The sequence below is a fragment of the Miniopterus schreibersii genome (assembly GCF_964146895.1).
Source record: "Miniopterus schreibersii genome assembly, chromosome: 10".
NCBI classification, from domain to species: domain Eukaryota; kingdom Metazoa; phylum Chordata; class Mammalia; order Chiroptera; family Miniopteridae; genus Miniopterus; species Miniopterus schreibersii.
The window spans coordinates 67,998,682-68,020,142 of record NC_138110.1 but is presented as its reverse complement, the minus strand read 5'-3'; the positions used below and the strand labels follow the sequence as shown (position 1 = coordinate 68,020,142).

The 21,461-nt window shown below is 41.7% G+C and overlaps 1 protein-coding gene across 2 annotated transcripts in view; it reads right to left on the bottom strand.

Annotated features, from left to right (window-relative positions):
- The window catches only part of PLCB1 (phospholipase C beta 1), a 532,520-nt gene that overhangs the window by 67,705 nt on the left and 443,354 nt on the right, over positions 1-21,461 (bottom strand). For both annotated transcript variants that reach the window (XM_081149520.1, XM_081149519.1), the window contains exons 23-27: positions 20,855-20,964; positions 11,525-11,657; positions 9,301-9,354; positions 6,055-6,274; positions 3,380-3,560 (exon numbers count right to left, since the gene is read on the bottom strand). In XM_081149520.1, coding sequence (XP_081005646.1) covers positions 3,380-3,560; positions 6,055-6,274; positions 9,301-9,354; positions 11,525-11,657; positions 20,855-20,964 — 698 coding nt within the window. The remainder of the gene's footprint in view (positions 1-3,379; positions 3,561-6,054; positions 6,275-9,300; positions 9,355-11,524; positions 11,658-20,854; positions 20,965-21,461) is intronic.

Below are 21,461 nucleotides of genomic sequence, written 5' to 3'. Positions count from 1 at the left end.
ACTGTAAGCCCCTTGGCAGGGACCACATTTAGGCTTGGTCCACGCATAATCCCTCCACGAGTATGAGGACCACGGTAGACCTTCCGTAATTTTAAGTGGGCAAGTGAACGATTATACAAGCACACTTTATACTCTCTAACTTGCCCAACTTCCTAAAATAATAAATGAAAAGATAGAGTATGAACTCTGTGGGTGAAAAAAACAGGAGACAATCCAACAGAACAGTAGGCAATGGATATGAACAGGCAGTTTGTGGGAAAAAGGAGCACGAATGGCCAATCACATATGTAAATATGCTTATTTTTGCTCCTAATGTGCTCCTAATTAAAGGGCTTTAAAATTAATACCACTTCTAACTATATATAAATACCATTGCTAACTACATATGCAGTTAGAAATGCATATATATGTCAATATATATGCACACATACATTTATGTGTATATATGTAAATATATACATGTGTATATATGTAAATACACAGGTGTGCATGCACACACACACACAGACATGAGAAGAAAAATGCTGACTCCATTAGGGTTACCCAGTGATGAGTAGGAAAACTGACAAATAAGAACCCATTCTGACCATTACTTCACTCCTTATTTCACTCCGAAAGTCTTTTATTCATTTGTCACTTGTCCTCTGGCAGAGAATGTGAAGTTTTGGGGGAAGCTATATCATTATTTCTCAAGACGAATGACCCTTATGTTCAAGTCAGAGTATTGGGGGAAGGCAGAGGACACCAGCCCTGCCGTGGTGACACTCCCTGACCTACAGCTACTCAGGGCACATACTGCAGCAGGGCAGCCACAGGAGGGAGAGGTTCAAGGCTGCCCCCCGCGGGCAGCAACAGCAAGCGGCGCCGATAGAAATCATCAGAAGGAAGGTGATGAGCCCCTCGGGTGCAGCGGGATGTCAGAAAATGCAACACACGTTTCTGTTGGAGCTCAAGCTCTCAGCCAACGCATGTATTGTGGCGGGGAGGGAAGACCTGCAGTTACAACAGTGTTTTCTGTACATTATCAAATTATTTCTTCTTAGCGTTTAATGAAATGAGGATTATTCTTATCTTATCGTGAATGGGTATATGAGGAAACACAGCTACTCAGTGGGGAGGGGGCCAGAAATGATGGGATCTGACACAAGACCCGCACTCATCGCCCCCCATCCTGATGGGCCGTCTGTTCACAGCCGATGGGCATTCACCCAGAGCTGTCCCTGCAACACTGGGGCAGGCAGGGCCCCGGGGGACTCCGGTGGGTGGGGGCTAGTGCGGGGTTGAGCCCACAAGTGATTGCTGCTGGGACAGGCAGGTGTGTAAGAACATGAGCCGTTAAGGTCGATGTGGGAAAAGGCAGAGATCAGAACACGTGGGAGACTCAAAACACGACCGAGGAGAAAGGTGGGACGCAAGGCAGAGCAACACAAGCCTCTGCACAGAGCAGAGCGATGCCTGTGTGAGGAAACGAGGGCGGCCTCTCTCGAAGCCACTAAGGAGGGGGAAATGACAAGACACAGTGTCAGGCCAGGCACCGCCAGACGAGGAGCGACCCAGGGACATCAGCACAAAATCCCCCCGCTAGGCAGAGGGTGTCGAGCCTTGAATGTGGTGCTGTGGCTGATTACTGAGAGTGATGGAGAACCCTCGGGGGGATCCCCCCTAAGAATTTCCTGCATTTACCAAAGTCATTTCAAAATTAAAACCTAACCCTAATGGTAGAGACACAGTTGAGGGTCCACCTGTGGCAGGTGCTGAAAACAGATGAACAAGTTAGGGCCGATTCCCCACCCCTGTAGCTCTTCCCCGGAACAGGGGTCCTTCCCTGGGGCCCACAGACCCTCACGCTAGCTATGGAAAGATTTTAGGAGGTGTGAGAACTTAAATAAGGTCGGGACACTTACATCATCATTTTCACTCACCGCCACTTGAAAGTAAGCATTTCCTTTTATTGTGAATTTAGGCAGGAAATCACAGGAGCGATTTCCATAGGACCTGTGCCTTGGGCACCAATAGATACTCATGCGGCTTGATGACCAAGCTGTCAGCTGTGCAGAGCACGCTCTTTTCCCATTTCAACGAAAAGGAATTTCAGGCTTATTCTATTCTTGTTGAGCAAAGGTAAGGACCCACAGCTCTAAAACTTGCCTTTTTCAACTTGAATGTGTAACAGGTCATCTGGGACTCCTATTAAAATGCAAACTGTGATTTAGCAGGTCTGGGTGGGGCCCGGGAGGCTGCAGGTATAACAAGCACCCAGTTGAGTGGAGGACCACACTTGGGGTAACCAGGCTGCAGATCTATTTGGATATAGAACTTTAAAGATGAAGATCCTTATTTGGGCAGGTATATAGAGTCTATGTCCCTTGGTATGCATTTTATACCTCCCATGATAATATGAACAATTACTTAAAAAAAAACACCATTCTCTTGGTGTTTATCAGTGTATAGAGTTAGGAAAATTGTTCTTACAACTGTATTTTCACATCAGTTTGTTGGTACCTTTATTATTTCATTTATCACGTGGTAATATAATTGGCTAATATATGTTCTCTGAGTATGTGGTGGCCATGTCTTCTTTACCTCCAGTGTCTAGCAGAGCATTTTGTAAATAGTAACTTTTTAATGAATATTTATTTAGCAGGGGGTGTATCAATGGCATGGTTTCTTTCTGGATCCTTGAACTGTGGGTGCCGGCATTTGAAATGTACTATCCTTAACCAAAATACATGCGTATTTAATTCCCAAAGCAATTTTGGAAGATAAAATGTCTTCTGTTTAATTTTCCTCATCACCCAAATACTCCTTTTTACCTGGGGCCTCCTCACTTTTTAATTACAGTTCCATTTGTCTAATTTAGCCTAAAAGGCCTGTTCATAATTCAGAACCACAACCAAAGATAGAACTGACAGTCCTGCGTGCCTTTCAATAGAAAGATTTCCCGGCAGAACAATTCCTGGTTGTTACAAACGGAGTTGACAGAAAATTCTGAAACACACATTAGCTCAAAGGCATGTATAAATTGTGGATGCTCCCCAGTAGCTATAAAATGAACTGTTTCGTTCTAAATCCAAGGTGTTTGGGACGTAGCCTTCTTAACAAAGGCTCATACATGTGTGTCCAAAGGCACTGGGGCTTTATCTGAAATCCAAATCCACAATTTAAAAACCATTTAACTGTGCACTTCAGATGAAAAATGCATCTTACCTCTCTCCATAACCTGGCATCAAAATCATATTATTGGGGAAGAAAGCAAAGGGAAGGTGCCAGCCAGACCTGCCGTTGACTCCCTTTAAGTTACCCAAGGTTTGCATTAACAATTTTCTATAGAAAATAGGATTCCAGTCAGACAAACATAAATCATGTTTCTCGGGCTTACCAGTTTAATATGTTCTCGCTTCTGGTATTTTTCACTGTAGTACTGCTCTTGTCGAAGATTGAGCAGTTGCTGTTGTTGTTTGTCCTTCAAGTCTATTAACTTCTGGGTCATTTCGGCATCCAGGGCAGCAAGATCTTGCTCAATGGTGGATGAGCCGTGGTCAGGGCTGCTGGGTTCCGATCTGCAGAGACACAGAGCTTGACTCACAGAACATGCAGGTCATAGCGGGGTGCAGGGTAGGTGGTTCAGCAGGGCTCCTCCTAGGGAGAGCACTTGATTGGAAATCAATATTTCAATAACCCACTTCAGGTACAGGCTGAAACACGGAGGACAAGGCATTTGTTTTGACCACTCAATACGTGTCGGGCATTTTCTACTTTACAAAAGGCTTTCACAGCAACCCAACGAGTAGCATGACTATCTCCAGTTAACATCTGGGGAAACCCTGGTTGCCTGAGACAAAGAGCCTAAGGACAGTGTGAGGGGAGGCTGGGGTGCTGCTGACCTGAGGACAGATGCCTGGGGGAAAGCGAGGTCTTAAGCACAGCACAGAATCATGCATGCCTGAGTCTGGATGGAAACTATCCTCATATGATCTGCTCTTCACACTGTGTGGAAAGCTCAATTTAGTTGATGGATATATGAATAAAAACCGAATCGGCCTGGCCGGTGTTGCTCAGGGGTTGCATATTGACCCATAAACCAAGAGGTCATGGTTCAATTCCTGGTCAGGGCACATGCTTGGGCTGCAGGCTCCAACCCCAGTAGGAGTGTGCAGGAGGCAGCCCATACATGTTTCTCTATCCCTCTCCCTCTCTCTAAAATAATTTAAAAAACAATAAAAAATAAAAAAGCGAATCTAATGAACCTAATGTCCATTCATTACTCAGTTATTTTCAGGTGTATGAAGGGGCATGGAGGTGGGCAGACATGGGCAACCTCAGTGGCTTTGCCTCTTGAAGGAAAGTTTCTCCTGAGTCATCTCTCGATACTAGATGCTTAGGGACCTCTGTTTGTGTGTTGAGGGGACATATTAGAAAATAACCATGGGAACAATGTTTCTGCATCTTCTATAAAAACAGAGTTGAAAATATCCCCTGTTGCCTAACGTTGCCTGTTTAAGATCCATGAGATGAATTCTTTTGTAATTTAATACTAGGAAAATGTTTGTCTCTCTTGGAAAAGCAAGTAAGTTTCCTTTCATTACATAAGGAGAATTGTCTGACCCATATTTCCTTTTCTCAGAAGCTAAGAGCTACATGTGGTGTTCAAGGATGGAAATTATATTAAATGGTTGATGCTGTCCAGTGGAAATATAACATGAGCCATGTACTTAATGTTTTTCTAAATATGTGATTTAAAATTTTTAGTAGCTACCTTAAAGAGTAAAAGGAAATGAGTAAGATTAATTTTAATAATATATTTTATATAACCTAATACACCCCAAATATTATCATTTCAACATATAATTAAAATAAAATCATTCTAAGTCCACCTAAAACTAAGAGTTACTTTGCATTCTTTTCTTTTTAAATAAGGTCTTCAAAATCTGGTATGTATTTATACTTACAGCACATCTCAATTTCTCTGAGCCAGTTCCCAAGGGCTCATAGCCACTTGTGGCTAGTGGCTCCCGTGCTGGACAGCTGGCCTAAAAACTGGGAGCCATTCAGTCTGTGTGTATGTGTGTGTGTGTGTTGTGTTTTCTTTACTTTCGTAAGATTTTCACACAGGTCTTCTATAAGTAACTTCAACACTCTATTGGAAGTTTGTAGGATAAGACTTATAAGTAAATAAATGCATGACTAAACCAATGACTACATACATATCACTAAAATAGAAATTTAGGAGAAGTTTTAGGCCAAGCTTCACCGGCACTGTTTGTGTAACTATGGGTAGATGCTAATGCCTGTAGCTTTCAGCTTCTTCCTTGAAGAAGTGAAAAAGTGCACCTCGGTGGCTTCTAAGGCAGCTCTAGTTCTAAGAAATGATGGCTTAGTTGGCATCAAGATACAATTACTCAGTAAAGAAGTGAAAGGAAGGATGGAGTACTGCCCCTCTGACTCAGCTCTTCGACAGGTAGCTCACAAGCTCACAGAGTTCCCGCATTACCTTACCAGCTACTTGTGATAATTGTGTAGGTCATGTTAACTGCTGTGTCTCCTGGGCATGCAGTTGGTCCTCAATAAATACTGGCTGAATAAATGTGGGAGAAATGCTTCTCCCCATCAAGTCTGGGTGCATGGAGCTGTGGGGACCCCTAGGTTCAAACACTAGGGTTACCTATGCAGGGCTTTGTGGGTTTTAAATGGGGCAGCAAAGGATAGTTGACACTTTTCTGTATGGCAAGTTGTCTCTTCAACTAGGTTCCAGGTACATGGAAAAATTACACACCCACCAGGTTGGCCACTGTACTATGGGAAGTCAGCCAGTTGATATTGGGCTCAGAGACTAGAACTCTGCATACCCATTCTCAGAATTTGCTCAAATAAAGAAATTCAGGCCACAGGCAAAACTGAGCTGAGGTGACAGAAGAGCTATAGAATGGAGGGAGTGGGGTGGCTTTCCTTCTTGCAGTGGTATAGGTCCAAAATATGGTACAGAACTTGAAAAAAAGTCCATGTAAATGACTCTCTTCCTCATGCCAGCAGGGAAACAGTATTCATTCAGCTTACCTTTTCTTACTGTCCTTCTTGGCTGTCTTTTCCAAAGCCACCCTCCTTCTTAGGTAGTCATTCTGAATCTCATTGTACTTGGTAGTGTGTTCCTTGATAAGGTCCGTGGTTTTCTTGTGGTGTCTCTTCACCAGGTCTTTCATTTCTTTGTAGTGCTTCTTTTGAAGTTTTACAAACGACTTCTGTTGCTTTAGCTCTTCAATAGTCTGCGCTTCCACTTCTGCAACAAATGAGTAGAAAAGCTAACAGACCTGGAAGGACTGAAAGTACAGAAGGAGGGGAGGAGCAGCAACCAGCTTACTGAGCAATGTTCATCTGATCCTAGCCAACCAGAGCTTAAGAGCAGAGCTTTGATGTCAAACATATCTGGGTTTCAGGGTGGCTCCGTGGCTTGCTAACTTTGTGACTATGTTACCAAATTTCTCAAAGACTCAATTTCTTCCGTTGTAACTTCTTTTTATAAGTTTGGGTTCCCTAGAAAGAGAGCCCAAGAGGGGCAATCAGGTGCATGTGACTGACCGACGGGGGCTCTCAGGAGGACAGTGAGGGCAGACGATAGGGAAGGGGCAGTAGCCAAATAACAATGCGTTTGGTCTCAGCTGGAGTCTGGCTCCCGCCTGATCCAACCGGGAGCTGTGCAGTGTGAACTGTACCACAGAGGTGGCCTCACCTTGAGGCAAGAGGGTCACCATTTTGCATACTTGGGATAGTCAGTGGGGGGAGGCATAGCCTACTGGGGGCACTTTTCAAGAGCCGGGGAAGCTATGAGCTGTTCTCAGCCAGCACCCAGCACAGCTGGAGGACAGGTGCACCGGAGGGTAAAGGGGATCTGGGTGGGACACCAATAGCATCCACCTTCAGGATCACAATACTTCCCTACTGTTCAGGTTTATTATGATGATGAAATCAAAGAATTCCTGGGAAGTATTTAACACCGTTTCTGGCCGTGTGCCGGTACATGCTTAACAAATGATTGCACAGGTTCTACAACACCATCTCTAAGGGGCACTAGTCACGTTGTAGACATGGTAGGTTTGCACATTTATCACAGTGTTCTGGTATAAAGCAATAAAGTGAAGGAAAGTCCCTTAATGTGATTTTCCCAAAGCACCATAAGTGTTAGTGGCATCTTACATTGCTACATATTTTATCCAATGCTGGGAAAACATTTAAGGTGAAAGAACTTGACCTTAAAACATGCTTTATTTTACTGATATATTTCATCAACTCTAGAAAATGCACTTTAAAAATATGTTAACATTTCTGGAATGAAGATGAATCTTATAGCCAATGGAGTATAACAGTGTGCCAGGATTTTCTTTCTTAGCCCTCCATGAACACCCGGTGCTTAACGTTGAGGGTGTCTAACTGCAATGAATTATCACCTATTTGGACCTAGATTAAGTCATAGTTCACATGTTTCCATGCTTTGATGTGAATTTTCTGCTTCTGGGGGGAAAAACGTGTTATCATAAATATTTAGAACTGTCAAGAGATTCACAAATAGTATATGCCACGAATAACAACAGACCTGAATAGAAAATGAGATATCTAGTGGATAAATGTTGAAATCAGAATAAAAATTTACTTTCCTAAATGCTGAGGTCTTTAAGCAATTGAAATACGCTTCCCTTTTTTATAATGTGCCTATCCTCCTGACATCCAATTCCTTTTGATAAAGAGGCCAAGGGAAAACCAGGTAGATTTATTCAATGGTTTCCCTCAGGCCCAAATAGGCCCCTTGTGGTTGCATAATAACTTATTATATGAAGAATTTATAATCCTAAGGAATGGCTGCATTTTTGGCGACAGATCCAACCCCACGTCTTTGAGAACAGTGTGCAGCACATCAGCTGCGGCAAGTTGAGCAACAGGATTCAAGATGCTCCAACCTATGTTTAAAAAACATCCCAGACAAAATACTTCTTCAAAAACAAGTCTGTGGATGGAAGGCTATTCTTTGCATATGCTCTTAAGCATGAAGGGAATGTTCATTTATATAAAGAAACAGATATCACTTGTAAACAAGCCACCCAGAGATAGTCATGACTAATATATTGGTACAGGCCCATTGCCTTTTTTCTATGCATTTATTTATTTTTAAATAACACTGGAATCATCTCTATTCACACTTCTGTCTCTTGTTGTATGTGTCAACATTGTATTGTTACCCAGGGAACTAAATCTTTAAAAACATGTTTTTTAAAATGCATTCTTTTCAAGTAATTTTTTCTATGCATATTTTAGGTATTATTTTGGTGAACTATAAATACGTGCATAAAAGCATATAAATCATACACGTAAAGGCCTATAAATTTTCACCAAGTGAGCAAGTTTCAATAACCACGACTCAGAACAAAGTGAGTATATTATCAGCACCCAGAGGCACTCTTTTTGGTTCCTGCTGCCCATTAGCTATACTCCACTCTGTTTCCAACAGCATGCATTCGTTTTGCTCGTTTTTGAACTTTATGTAGCTGGGATCATAAAGAATGTGTTCTTTCGCATCTGGTCTCTTGTCTTCAGCACGATCCTTGTGAATTTTATCCATGTTGTGCGTGACTGTAGTTTATTTATTCCCAGAGCTGAATCCAAGCTTAGTCAGTGACTGTACCACAATGTATTGATCCCCCCTACTGTTTATGGACACTGGGCTGTTGGCAGCTTTGGGCTCTTACCAGTACTGCTGTTTTTGGTGAACATGTGAGTATGTTTCTGTTGTATATTGGGCCAAGTGTCATGAACATTTTTCTGACTCTGCTACATACTGCTAATTGTATTAAAGAAAGCTTGTACCAATTTTAGTCCCACTAGTTTATGAAACTAACCAAATATAAAATATTTTCAAACTGAATCACAGGCCTGAAACACTACGTATTCTACGGCCACAAATGGATCATACTCTGTATTTCTAAATGACGCTTTATTGTCACCACTTTAGGAAGACATGCCTTCCTGTTAGCTGGTCACATTTCCAAGATGAAACTATGTTTGGATTTTAAAATGGATATCTTGTGAGATTATATTATTTTTATACCAATAGGTCCCTATTTGCCACGTATGGCCACTTCTCTGTGATCATATCGTGCAGGGTGGCCTCAGCTAGGACTGTGTATCTGTAAGTATTTTTAGAGAAGAAATATTAATAATGCTATTCTTCAGAGATGGATGGAGATCCTCCCTCCTCTAAATACTTGCATTCTCTCATACTCAGCTGCCTCATCCTGCGGGGACGGGGCTGTTTACCTGTTAAAACGCTCTGTATAAGATCTTCTGTTTTGGCAGGTGCCTTCACAGAGCCTGAAACAAAGGGAGAAAGTAAAGCGCCTCTTTTCAAAGTTGAAATTTCATTTTTCCTGTAAAACAACATTTGGTCCTTGAGTCTAAATCCCTTCGTGGAGATATTACAAATTTGGGGAGAAAATTATTCCAAAAAACTTCTAAGGAATGCTCCTTTTGTTACTCTCAGGCAAACACAGTTAAATGGGAATCTGTATGCTCCATTTATAGAGAAGAAAGATATCCCTCCACTTTGAATCAAAGCCGGCAACGAATTCAGTTTAGGCAATGCTGGTGCCACCTTTTGGCAAAATCAGGAATGGCAAGTGGTCCTTTAAAAATGGATCAGACCAGGAATCTCAGAGGGATGGAGGGGGGCGGGAAGGTGGAGGGGGAAAGATTAACCAAAGAACTTATATGCACAACCCAAGGTCACTGGCAATGGTGAGAGGGACTGGGGAGGGGGGTGGGAGGGGGATGGAATGGGTCATTGGGGAGAAAAAGGGACAAGTAATATTTTGAACAAAAATAAAAAAAAAGTTTTAAAAATCAAATGCAGGCAAGATCCCCTGGTGGATGCCAAAACCACTGGGCAAAAACTTAAGGAGAAACAGGATAGTTGCAACCTGGGACAATAAAACGACATCAGTGGAAAGCAGGTAAAGTTCAGACAAGGTTTGTAGTTCAGTTAAGGGTATTGTGACAAGGTTAATTCCCTGGCCTGACAATCACACCATGATTCTGAGAGATGCTAACACTAGGGAAGTGGAAATCATTTTTGTAATGTATTCTGTCCCATTTAAAAAATACTCTGTAAGTCAAATTAATTCAAAACATCAAGTTGAAAAAGCCATATGCAAAAAGTCTAAATTCTCTTTTACACTCAGAAACACAAGACCTATATTTACTCACATATTAAAATGACTTGTTCATATTCCAGAAGCACTCAGAATGCTTGTATTTGACGTAGAAAAATCTTCATTTGAAACTATCGCTTCTTGTTTATGATCATCTTACTGTTACTGATCTCAACAACCTTTTTGAAAGCATAGGCCCCAGCCACATATGATACAAATTTAATATGATTTGTTCTTTTCAAAATCTTATTTTCCCCCATGAGAAATACCCCTCCCCTCCCAAATACAGGGTCTGGGTTTCATTGCTGGCACGCACTCACATGATAAGGAAGGGAGGAGATGTGAAGCCACACTTTCATGGAAAGAAATTATTTTCCCTTATTTACTTTATTGACCAATGAAACAAAAAGTTACTAAGTACATGCTATTTCTCAGCTCTTTGCAAAGGAAACATAACTGAAGCCTAACCTGGGAACCCTACCATCTACTGGGGAAACAGGACAGGCGTACGACAGGTAATCGCCGAAAGCAGTCTTAGATTAAATGTCCAAGTTAGCTGCCTAGAAATCAAAGGATTTTCCTGAGAAGTGAGGCATGAGTGTAGCTTTGGTAAGAGCACAGAAGCTGAAAGGAGGAATTTTAGGATCACAGGGAACAGTGTCAGTCCTGATGTCCTGCTTCACTGGCTATGTGACCTTCATGAAGTACTTTGTCACCTCAGAACTGCAGTTTATTCACCTGCCCGATGGGGACAATAATAGAATCTACCCTCCTAGGCAGATTCTCAGAGTTCAATGAGACAATCCACACGAAGGGTTTAGCAGAGCGCTCGGCACCTAGTAAACGTTCGAGGTTATTGCAAAGTAGGCTGGAGAAGCACGGAAAGGAATTCTTGCAGAGCCTTTGCTTAGTGAGGTGGAAGAGCTAAGAAGGAGCTTCTAAAGCAGGGCTGTTTTCAAGAAGCTTGAAGAGCTCTTCATGCACCTGCCAGCAGACATCACCATCACTAAATAAAGACACCAGAAACCTGGGTGATACTGTAACTAGTTGAGGCTTCATAAGTCATCAACAGAGCCAGATGAGCACTTAGGTGTCTCCTTAGTATCTACTCATCCATCCATCCATCCATCCATCCATCCACCCACCCATCCACTCGCCCGTCCATCCATCGGTCCATCCATTCATTCCTTTATCACACATTTCTGGAGCCCATCTAAGTCCATGCACCCTTGCTCACGTGATGCTGTAGGTGACTGAATCATGCTACCTCTTTTGTGGCACAAATAAACCAGAGGCTCTGTCATGTTGCACAGCTCTCCTTTCTGAGGGTTTACCTGGCGCGGGTTGGCTGTGGAGAGCCTGAGAGGGAGGTTTGGGTGCCAGGGATGTAGTGTGATTCACTCCATTTTCTGCTGGGGTTGTCCTGGCTTCACTCGGAGCCTCTGACGGTGTTTCTCCAGGATCAGCCTAAAATCATAAACATCCTTTCATTTTTCCACATTTCTTACTGTTTTTTTTAAAATTACGTTCCCAAACCGACAAGGCTATATTTGATAGCATTCTCAAACCTCATTTGGAGTCTGAAGTATCACATTTTAAACACTCTGGAAAGTAGGGTAAAAACAGCATGGTGTTGAACTATGGCTGGTAGTTTAATTGTATGAATGACCCCAACTTCAGGGCTTCCTGTGTCTATGCCCCCAGGGAGTGCCTCACAAACTGACTTTGGACCTGACCATGTGATTGGCTTCGGTCAAATGAGAATGTAGCAAACTTGATGCAAGCACAGAAGTGAAAGGGCACTTGTGAGTTTTTCCTTCTCGGACCCCTGCTGTAGCAATGGAAGCTGAGAGGCCATGTGGAGGAGGGCTGGGTCATCTGGGAAGGGCGTGCTACGTCAGCCAGCCCCAACTGGCCACACGCGCATTAGTGAGCCCAGCTAGGATGAGCTGAGCATGGTCCCGAGCAGCAGGACTGCCTGGCTGACCAACGGACTCATGAAAAATATTAAGGATCTGGAGGTATAAGCCACTAAATTTAGGGGTTGTTTGTTATGCAGCAGTAGCTAATTGATGCAATGGTTACTAGCACAGATTTTGGAGCCAGACTTACCTGAGTTTAAATTCTAGCCCTGCCACTTATTAGAAGTATGATATTAGGCAAGTCACTTAACTCTGTGCCTCAGTTTCCTTATCTTTATAAATGAGGATATATATGTGCTAGGGATCATAATATCTATATTGTAAAGTTGTTTAGAAAACCAAATAAGCTAATCTTTATAAAGTTCTTAGTATAGTTCCTGGCACAGAGCAAGTATGTGTATGTTAAATAAGTAAAGCATTTAAGCTTACACAACACCACCAATGAATAATAATAATAATGATAATAAATACATTGAAACTTATAAAATCTCTATTCCATCCCCTCCAGCAACTAGTACACTGCCCTGTGCAGAGTAAACATTTAATAAATATGTTAAATAAATGTTGATTTTTATTAAATGATTGCCACAGTAATTACATACCATTTTAATGATGCTTTTTAAAAAACTGATCTTTAGAGAAGAAGTGGGAGAGAGAGAGAGAAACATGGATCTGCCACCTCCTGCAGGACTGGGGATCAAACCCACAACCTAGGCATGTGCCCTGACCAGGAATTGAAACTGCCACCTTTTGGTGGATTAAATGACACTCCAACCAGCCAAGCCACACTGGCCAGGGCTAATGATGCTTCCCAATGTCAAAATGTTCTGTAGCCCTTTGCTTAGGGTCGCCTTTGGGTCCATGCAGATTTTACCAACAGTGAGGCTATGCCAATGTTCTACTCGTAGTACATTAAAAAAATATTAGCAAATAGCCAAAAGTCATTTGGAGCCCAACATTGTGACATTTTGTCATGTAATTACAGAAAACAGATTGTCATACTATGACACTTTTATAAAATAAGAGTGGGAAAATAATGACACATTGTCACAAGGAGCTCTTTAAAGCATGAGTTCCACAACCACTGTGTGATGGCAGAACTTTGTTTAACTCCACAAACAACCCCTGCTTACCTACCACGGTCTGCTCAGTGCTAGTGACAGCGATGGGCCCTGGGACCAGTGGTAGGAAATCAGGTGGGGGTGGCGGGAACTAAACCGATAACCCAGGCATCCACAGGACTCACTATGTACAACTCTGTCTTTGGAAAACTGGCTCCTTAGGCTGGGTATGTTCTGGGGTAGTCATGTTATTTAGTTCCATCCATCAAGAAAATTCTCCCTAGAATCCCTGTGCCATGGAGAACTGTGTATTTTTTGTTCAGCAAGAAATTGTAAACTGGAGGCTTAGAATCCAAATGGGGTACATGGAAATGTTTTCTTTGGCTCATCCAATGTTGCCAATTTTTTAAAAACAGATTTTATATTTACAAAAAATGGCGTGTTTTTTTTTTGCTTTACTTTTTTAAATTTTTTAAAAAATATATCTTTATTGATTTCAGAGAGAGGAAGGGAGAGAGAGATAGAAACATCAATGATGAGTCATTGATGGGCTACCTCCTGCACGCCCCCTGCTGGGGATCGAGCCCGAAACCTGGGCCTGTGCCCTGACTAGGGATCGAACCCCCATCTCCTGGATCCTCTGTCAATGCTCAACCACTGAGCCACGCTGGTTGGGTTTTTTTGCTTTTCTTGAAAAGTCATATCAGGGAACACTGAGCCTGCATTCCCACTCTGGGGTAGAACAGAGTGGTTTCTGCCCTTTAAGGCTGCTCCTGTCTACTCATTTAGCTCCTCCGGCATCACTCCGGTAGGCAATTAGGTTTGTGGGAGACCCTCAAGAAGACTGAAATACAATAGATATTGGGCCATGCAATTTATAAAGGAAATGCATTTACACTGCATGGGGGAAGCTGAAGGACAGGGAACACTGGGAAGGGCACTAGGTCATTTGGGAACCCGTCCGTTCAGGCTGGTCCCCCGACTTCAATACAGCAAAGCTCCCCGGACCCCCCGCTGAAGGGGGTGCCTGTGGACGCCAAACTCTGCTGCTCTGGAGACTAAGAGGGGAGATCCCCTGGTCTGTGTGCATCGGGCCTTCCCCAGGTATATCGGGGCAGGTTTCTGGAACCACGGGGAGTGAACCAGATCCTTTCCAGGGTGACCGCCGGCTGAAATTAGCCTCCGGGGAAGGCCAAGAGGAAAGGAAACATTGATGGGGGAGGAATGGAGGTGATGGAGGCCAGCTTCCATGACCATAAGCACGTGTGGCTTCTGTTTGGGACTATAGTAATACATTACTATAATTAAATGTTTTAAGATCACTGAAAGGTTCAATAATTCCCACTCTATGGATATATGAGCTGAAATGAAAAAACGAAATTCCTTGTCCCACTTAAAGGAATCCGTGGAAGCCAATTCCTGTGACTTTATTTCTTCCTAACCTTTTCCCAAATATTCTTTTTTATGAGTTTGAATAAAGTAAACACAAAATCCTTTCACATCGAGCTGGGAATTGTGATAGACACCAAAGAACTAGAAATGTCAATTTTATCAGTTTAATGGAGAGACTCTTAGGATCCAATTAAACCAATTTCAAGGAAAGAAAGGTCAGAAGCTAGTATTTCAGTTGCACTGAATTTTGCTTAGCTGGGCAGAGGAAGGTGCGCAGAATTAACTACAGCAGAAGCAGGGCCCTGCCCTCTAGTGGCAAAGTGAAAATATTACAATACTTCTTCCTTTACAACAGGGAGTAGTGGGCTTTTTAAAGCCCACATTTTATTAAAAAATAGTATTTATATTCTTCCTACTTAAAAAATGAACAAAAGTGCCTTTAAAATATGTTGTAAGTGTATCAGTGAAAGGATAACTGGAAAGGCCATTTTTACAAGTTTTACAAAGGAGGAGATACCATTTGATATGCTAATTGAAGGAGTTTATATCCACGCTTTGAAAACTGGATGTGAAGATCAAGCAATGGAGAAATAAACCCACAATATACAATATACAGATGATGTAATGTAGAATTGTATGCCTGTAACCTGTATACTTTTATTAACCAATATCACCCCAATGAATTCAATAAAAACAAAACAAAACCTATGGCATTATGGAAACCTAGAACGTGGGGAACTTAGTTGGGTGGTTAATGGGGTAAGTAAAGGGTCCGGCAAATACCAAACGTGTGACTGAGTTGTTGGGGGCGTTGGGTCATGCTGTCCTTGCCTGAGTCATCTAAAAACTGCAGCCCCGCCACGTAGTGGTTACAATACAGCAACTTGATTTGAACTCCAGATGGGTAAGGGGTAAGACCATTAGTTTTTCTGGAATATTAAGGGTGAGACTCATAATTCACCAAGCAGAAATCTAGTCCACTTGGTACAAATGTGGGCAGTGAGTGTGGTTGTCAGATCCAGTCTTTCCCTCAGAAAGAGCTTCCTCAAACACATGTATAATTTGTACCTTAAACTTCTATTAGCTGAATGAAATAAGATAATGTATCTGCCCCAAGTTTCTAAGAGATTCGGATGATTTCTAACAACGATATCCTGACATATTCATTCTAAAGTGTTTAGGGATGAAATATACTTATGCTTGCAACTTATTTTGAAATGCATCAAAAATAAGACGGAATAATGGATAGACAGAAGGATGGATAGATGACTATATATCTGCAGTGTAACAAGATCCCCAGGTTAGTTGCAGGCACATTAAAATTTGAGGAGCCCTGCTCTAAAGCAGAGTGGAAAGCTCTGTCATCGAGAGTCACACTTTTATAATCTATATGGCATTGGGCATGGCATGGATGAAAAAATTCAAGTTTCTGGATTCATCACCGATTTAGGCAGAGGAAACTAAGCCCCTCATTAGAGTCCATTGAAATTTTACAAATTGTTATGGAGGAGCTTGGTAAAAGCAGCTGGGGAATTGACCCAACCATTGAGTAGTTTCAACTCAAGTGAATATATGGTCTTCTCTTGAAATCTCATATTAAAAGACCCCAATTGCACCGTTCATTGGCCAACGACATTAGGCAAGTCTCTCTACCATTATAAGCAACCATTTCCTTTTCTAAAAATGGGGACTATGTATTTATCCTAATTGGGGTCCAGATTTATCCAGGGCACCCGATGAAAGGACCTTGTAAATGCCAGAGCCACACAGAAATGAAAGGGGCAGTGTTGTTCCCTAAAGGCCAGCCCCCGAAAGACAAATTTTCTCTTCCTATTTTTTGGGTGCTTTAAAGTTCAGGGGCTGGGAGAAACAGGTGTTTCTATAAATTGGTATTTAGCTAAATTATTATTTGAGGAGGGAGATGTTCACTTAAGGAGAACCAAACATGACCAGTAAACCTCATCTTTGATTTTATCACCCAGTTCTCGGGCCATGGATGAGTATTAAGCTTCTGTGCTGGAAAAATGAAACGGCGCCCAAGGCCTTGCTGAGTTCATTACTGTGCCCGCGTGACAGAACCACCCGGGGGTTTTGCTGTTGGGTTACTGTACCAGTGAAATTCACACTAGACCATAAGGCTTTTTCTTTTCAAATACTCAAATCCCTTTGAAGGTATCCACGGTGCCATACACTAAATTAGGAAATAAATGATTTTACATAAATTTCAGCTCACATGAATCTGATAACTTAAAAAGTAGGCCTCTTAGAATAAATAAAATTTTAGTATTATCAAACAACTCTCCTTTTTCAACATCGAAATGTGGAACCCACTCACAGGCCTGCTCTTGTATCTTATGCACAGATAATAGAGGGGAGTCCTGAGAACAGAGCCGTTGTCCTTGAGAGCTGAGTAAGGTTGGACTATCAGGTGCAGGCACACATTTATGCTTCACTTTACTGTGCTTTTCAGGTATCGTGTTTTTTACAAACTGAAGGCAAGACCTTCCATCAGCAAAAAAAATTATGACCTGCTTTATTGTGACACTCACTTTGTGACGGCCTGGAACCAAATCGACCTGTCTCCAAGGGAGTGCTCTGTCTTAGACCATAACTTTCCCCAGGGGTGGATTTGAAGGCTTGTTGACTGAAGGGAGCCTTTATAACTTGAAGTCTAGAGTTGGGAGACATGGATATCTACGTTGGCCAGCAGCCGGTATGCAACTGGTCAAATAGACCATATATATAAACCTAACTCATTGAAGAAGTTCCCCCAGTGACTTAAAAGGGGCAATCTTGACATTTGAGTCAATAAGAAATTCAGTTCAAAGGATGTTACTATTTCAGGTAAAGGTCTTCTGGCCTGTGCTCAGTCATCCAGGTAACCTGCTGCGGGGGACGGGAAGATGAATGAGGGCTCATTAAAAGGTTACTGGGAAGTTAGTTTTGTTACCGAGGCATGTGGAGCAATGTGGTGCAGCACAGACCTTTCCTACTCAGTGCTCACGGAGCAGCCTTCTCCCATTGCCTGGGGCCGGTCAGAGCTTCCGAGCCACTGAATCAGGAACATTTTATCCTGATGCCCTGATCTGTGCATTAAACCTCCAGGAGCGCTGGTGTAGAGCCAAGTGGCTTGGATTTCCATCCTGACTCTGCCCCTCACTAGCTGTGTGGCACTGGTGACAAACTGGACCTCTCAGCGCCTCACTTTCCTCATCTGTGAAATGGGAATAGTAGCAATTGAGACATGTGGATGTTTTAAGACTTAAACATGTTAATACATTAAAGAGCTTAGAACGGTGCCAGGAACATAGTAAGGGCTCAGTTAATACTTTTTTCTCCACCTCTTGACGTGCTGTAGTAAATATTGCATTTGGAAACTATCACTGTCCAATAATATTCTGTAATCAATACATTGGATGGTGACTTTTGTCTTTTTACAGGTACATTTCAAAAATAAAAAATAAAAAGTGTTACGGGTATCTCATTAGGCATCTCTGTAACCACATTAAAGTATTAGGGTTGTGAAACATTTTTTTAAATTAAAAATTTTTGCTAGAAAACAAATATATGTAGAAGACCTGCTAGAAGGACATACATCAAAAATTTTACCAGTATCTGCAAGATTGCTGAAGGATTTTTTGTTTCTTTTGTTTATTGTTTTAAAAGTTTTTATATGACCTTTTATTTAAAGAAATAGCTAAACATATTATAAAGCCTTTGTTATTCAGATTAGGCAACTTTCTACAACTGTACTCACCCACCACCCCGAATGTCAACTTTAAGAGAGATTTCAAATAAATCCAGCAACTCTAATCTCTTTTATTCCTTAACCTCCAACACACATATGTTGGAATTATATATAAATATAAATATATTTCACATAATATGAAATAAATATTTATTGTCCAAAGCATGGAGGAATTTTTAATTTTCCTACTTATTTGGTTTGCAAATTACTCTATGAAGATAACTTATTAGACTGTTACAAATGTGGGAATATTTTGCAGCCCAATGAAGTCTTTAATTTTCAAATAGAAATGACCTTTATAACTACAAGTTAAAAGGATTCTACTAAAAACGTTCTTCGCTGCTAAAATAGTGTCTCCCATGCCTGCCATGTCCTAGATAGAATTTTCTTCCGAGAAAACCACAGCTACTTATGTTCAGTGGCCTCATTCAAATAAGCTTACATCACTGCAGGACCAGAGAAAGGGCACACTGGTGTTCAGAGGTGGGAAAGGACTCTTTCCTAGTATGCCATGGGGAGGGCAAATGACTTTTTTCTTGAGTTTCAAAAATGAGGTCAGTTATGGGTTTAGACATGTCAAAGAAAAAACTGTATTTTTTCCTGTTAGACCAGATGGAATCTATCTGATTCAATGTTTTTAAATTATTTCTAAAACTGAAAAGGTCCAAGTTTTCTCTAAGTTTAACCAACATTATCCATTTATTGAAAATCCTTTCTGATCAGCATTTTTTAGAGGGGAAAGAAAAACAAAGTTGACCTAAAATTCTACTTCTGCATTTTTATATCCACGGGTGTTACATTCTTCCCAAGTAGCTTTTTGACAGGTGATGTCTGTTGCAAAGATAAGGCTTGGAAAAGTCAGCAATGCGAAAGGGTCCCCGTAATCTCAGGGACCTAGGTGTCCGTTGCTTCCCAATCCCTCAAAATTCCAGCAGGGGGCCCAAGTGTTTTTTATTGTTTCCAGGTTTCCCCGTGCAGACGGCAAACCTAGATGTTAGAGGCACAAGTAACTTTGGAGGTATATTCGTGTCTACCCTCAGGCATAATTTTCTGGTGGTGTAAAGTTTCCCTATAACCCCATTATTGCTTTGCACAAAAAGCATTATTTATGAAGCTTCCCAGCCTACCCTGAAACATCCTCACAGAGGACGATGTGTGTATTGGTCCTACGGGATGTGATGCCTGCAGTGTAAATAAGAGCCTGGAAAATCTTACTCTTATGTGAAATAGTTTCCTTTCATTTCATTTTTTCTCATGTTTAATTAACTCACCGTCAGATTTAAAAATTCTAAAATTCGATACAAAAATCAAGAAAATAATCATAGATGTGCTAAAAAATGTACATGATGTTCATGGAAGGTCTATTTAAAATAGTGAAGCATTCCAAAGATCCGGTCATAGGGGCTTGGAAGTATAAGTCATGGGATAGCTACATGATAGGAGGCCATGAAGTCGTTAAAAGGCATGGCACAGAAGAAAATTTAATAATGTGGAAAATATTTGCATTAAATGAAAATAAAACGGACTGAGTACTATCCTATATTATGAAGAGGTATGATTGTGCAAAGAAAGACTGGCTATAGATGGACCCATATTTACAGGGTTGTCTCTGGGTGGCTTGGCTGTTTGAATTACAGGTGATGTCTTTAAGGCTTTCTTTTCTCCTTTTTAATTTTAGAATTTTCTATTATAAACCTAGGTTTCTTTTAGAATAAGAAAAGGGCTACCTAATAGATAATATCAACTTAAATAGACTTGGGAGTAGTTCTAGTTCTCTAAAAACAGTTTTCAAGTTTTTTTCTCCCCACACTGATAGTTATCCATTTTTTCTTATCTTTTCCCCCCTGAATTTATTCTCTGAATATTCAAATAAAATATGAAAATAGCTATTTTTATCACTATTTTCAATATTAGGGTCATCTCCAATAATCATTAAATAATATTTCACTTTTATAAAAACCAAAGGATCGCCAGTCTACGCAGAGGCTTCATAGTTTTAAACTTTACTTCTAATATTTCTAGACCCTTCCTTAATTATTCTTTGCATTGTGATATGTAACTTAGAATAATACACCAACTATTTGGGGAGTATATATATTAATTCATAAGTGTACAATGTAATAATAATAGCAAACGCCTTATGGCCCATACTACACACCAGGTATTGTCTTAGTACTTTATGTATTGTAAGAAATCACAAAAGCACTTTGAAAATCCTGCACTTTAAAGACCAAAACAAATACTAAACGACTCGATAATCATCTCCTTTTCTCAGTGCATTAATCACCTTCAATCAACATGAATCATCTAGAAATCTCCCTTTGAAACAGCAAGATGTGCACCGTTTCATGTTGGTCACAGAATGAGCCCCCGGGGCGGCCATGGGCCACCAGGGAAGGATGCCCGTGGAAGGTTCAGCCGGCCACCGGGTGTCCTTGGCCAGTGCCGAGCTCCTCCAGGGAGCGTCCCAGGCGGGTGCTGGCGGCAGGGCCCCCCGGGGCGCACGCCCCGTTCAGCGCCCCCCAGGCCCAGGCTCCTCACCTCTCTCCTTGCCTCCTCTTCATCGTCCAGCGTCAAAGCGGCCAGCTGCTTAGCTCTCTGCTCCATCAGATTCACGTAGCGGATAGGGTTGGACAGAGCTTCAATCACATCTAAGGAGGGAAGAGGCATTTTCATTTTCATTTACTTATTTTTAAATCCTCACTCAAGGATATTTTCTCTATTGCTTTTTCAGAGAGAGTGGAAGGGAGGGAGAGAGAGAGAGAGAAACATCGATGTGAGAGATCTCAGACACATCCATTGGTTGCCTCCCATATGCACCCCGACCCCAACCGGGGCCGGGGATCGAGCCTGCAACTGAGGTACGTGCCTTTGGCTGGAATCGAACCTGTGACCCTCCAGTCTGCAGGCCGACACTCTAACCGCTGAGCCAAATCAGCCAGGGCGGGAAGAGACATTGTAGATCAAAGATTCTGGAGGTATTGATTATGCATCCATCCATCTACTCACCCATCCACCCACCAATTCATCATTGATTTTCCATTCTTCCACCTACCAATAGAACTACCCACTCGTTCATCCAACATTTGGGAAATGGAAGAGTCAAGACCCTTTGCTGAAACCTCAGGAAGAGAGCGCTCGGAGGAGG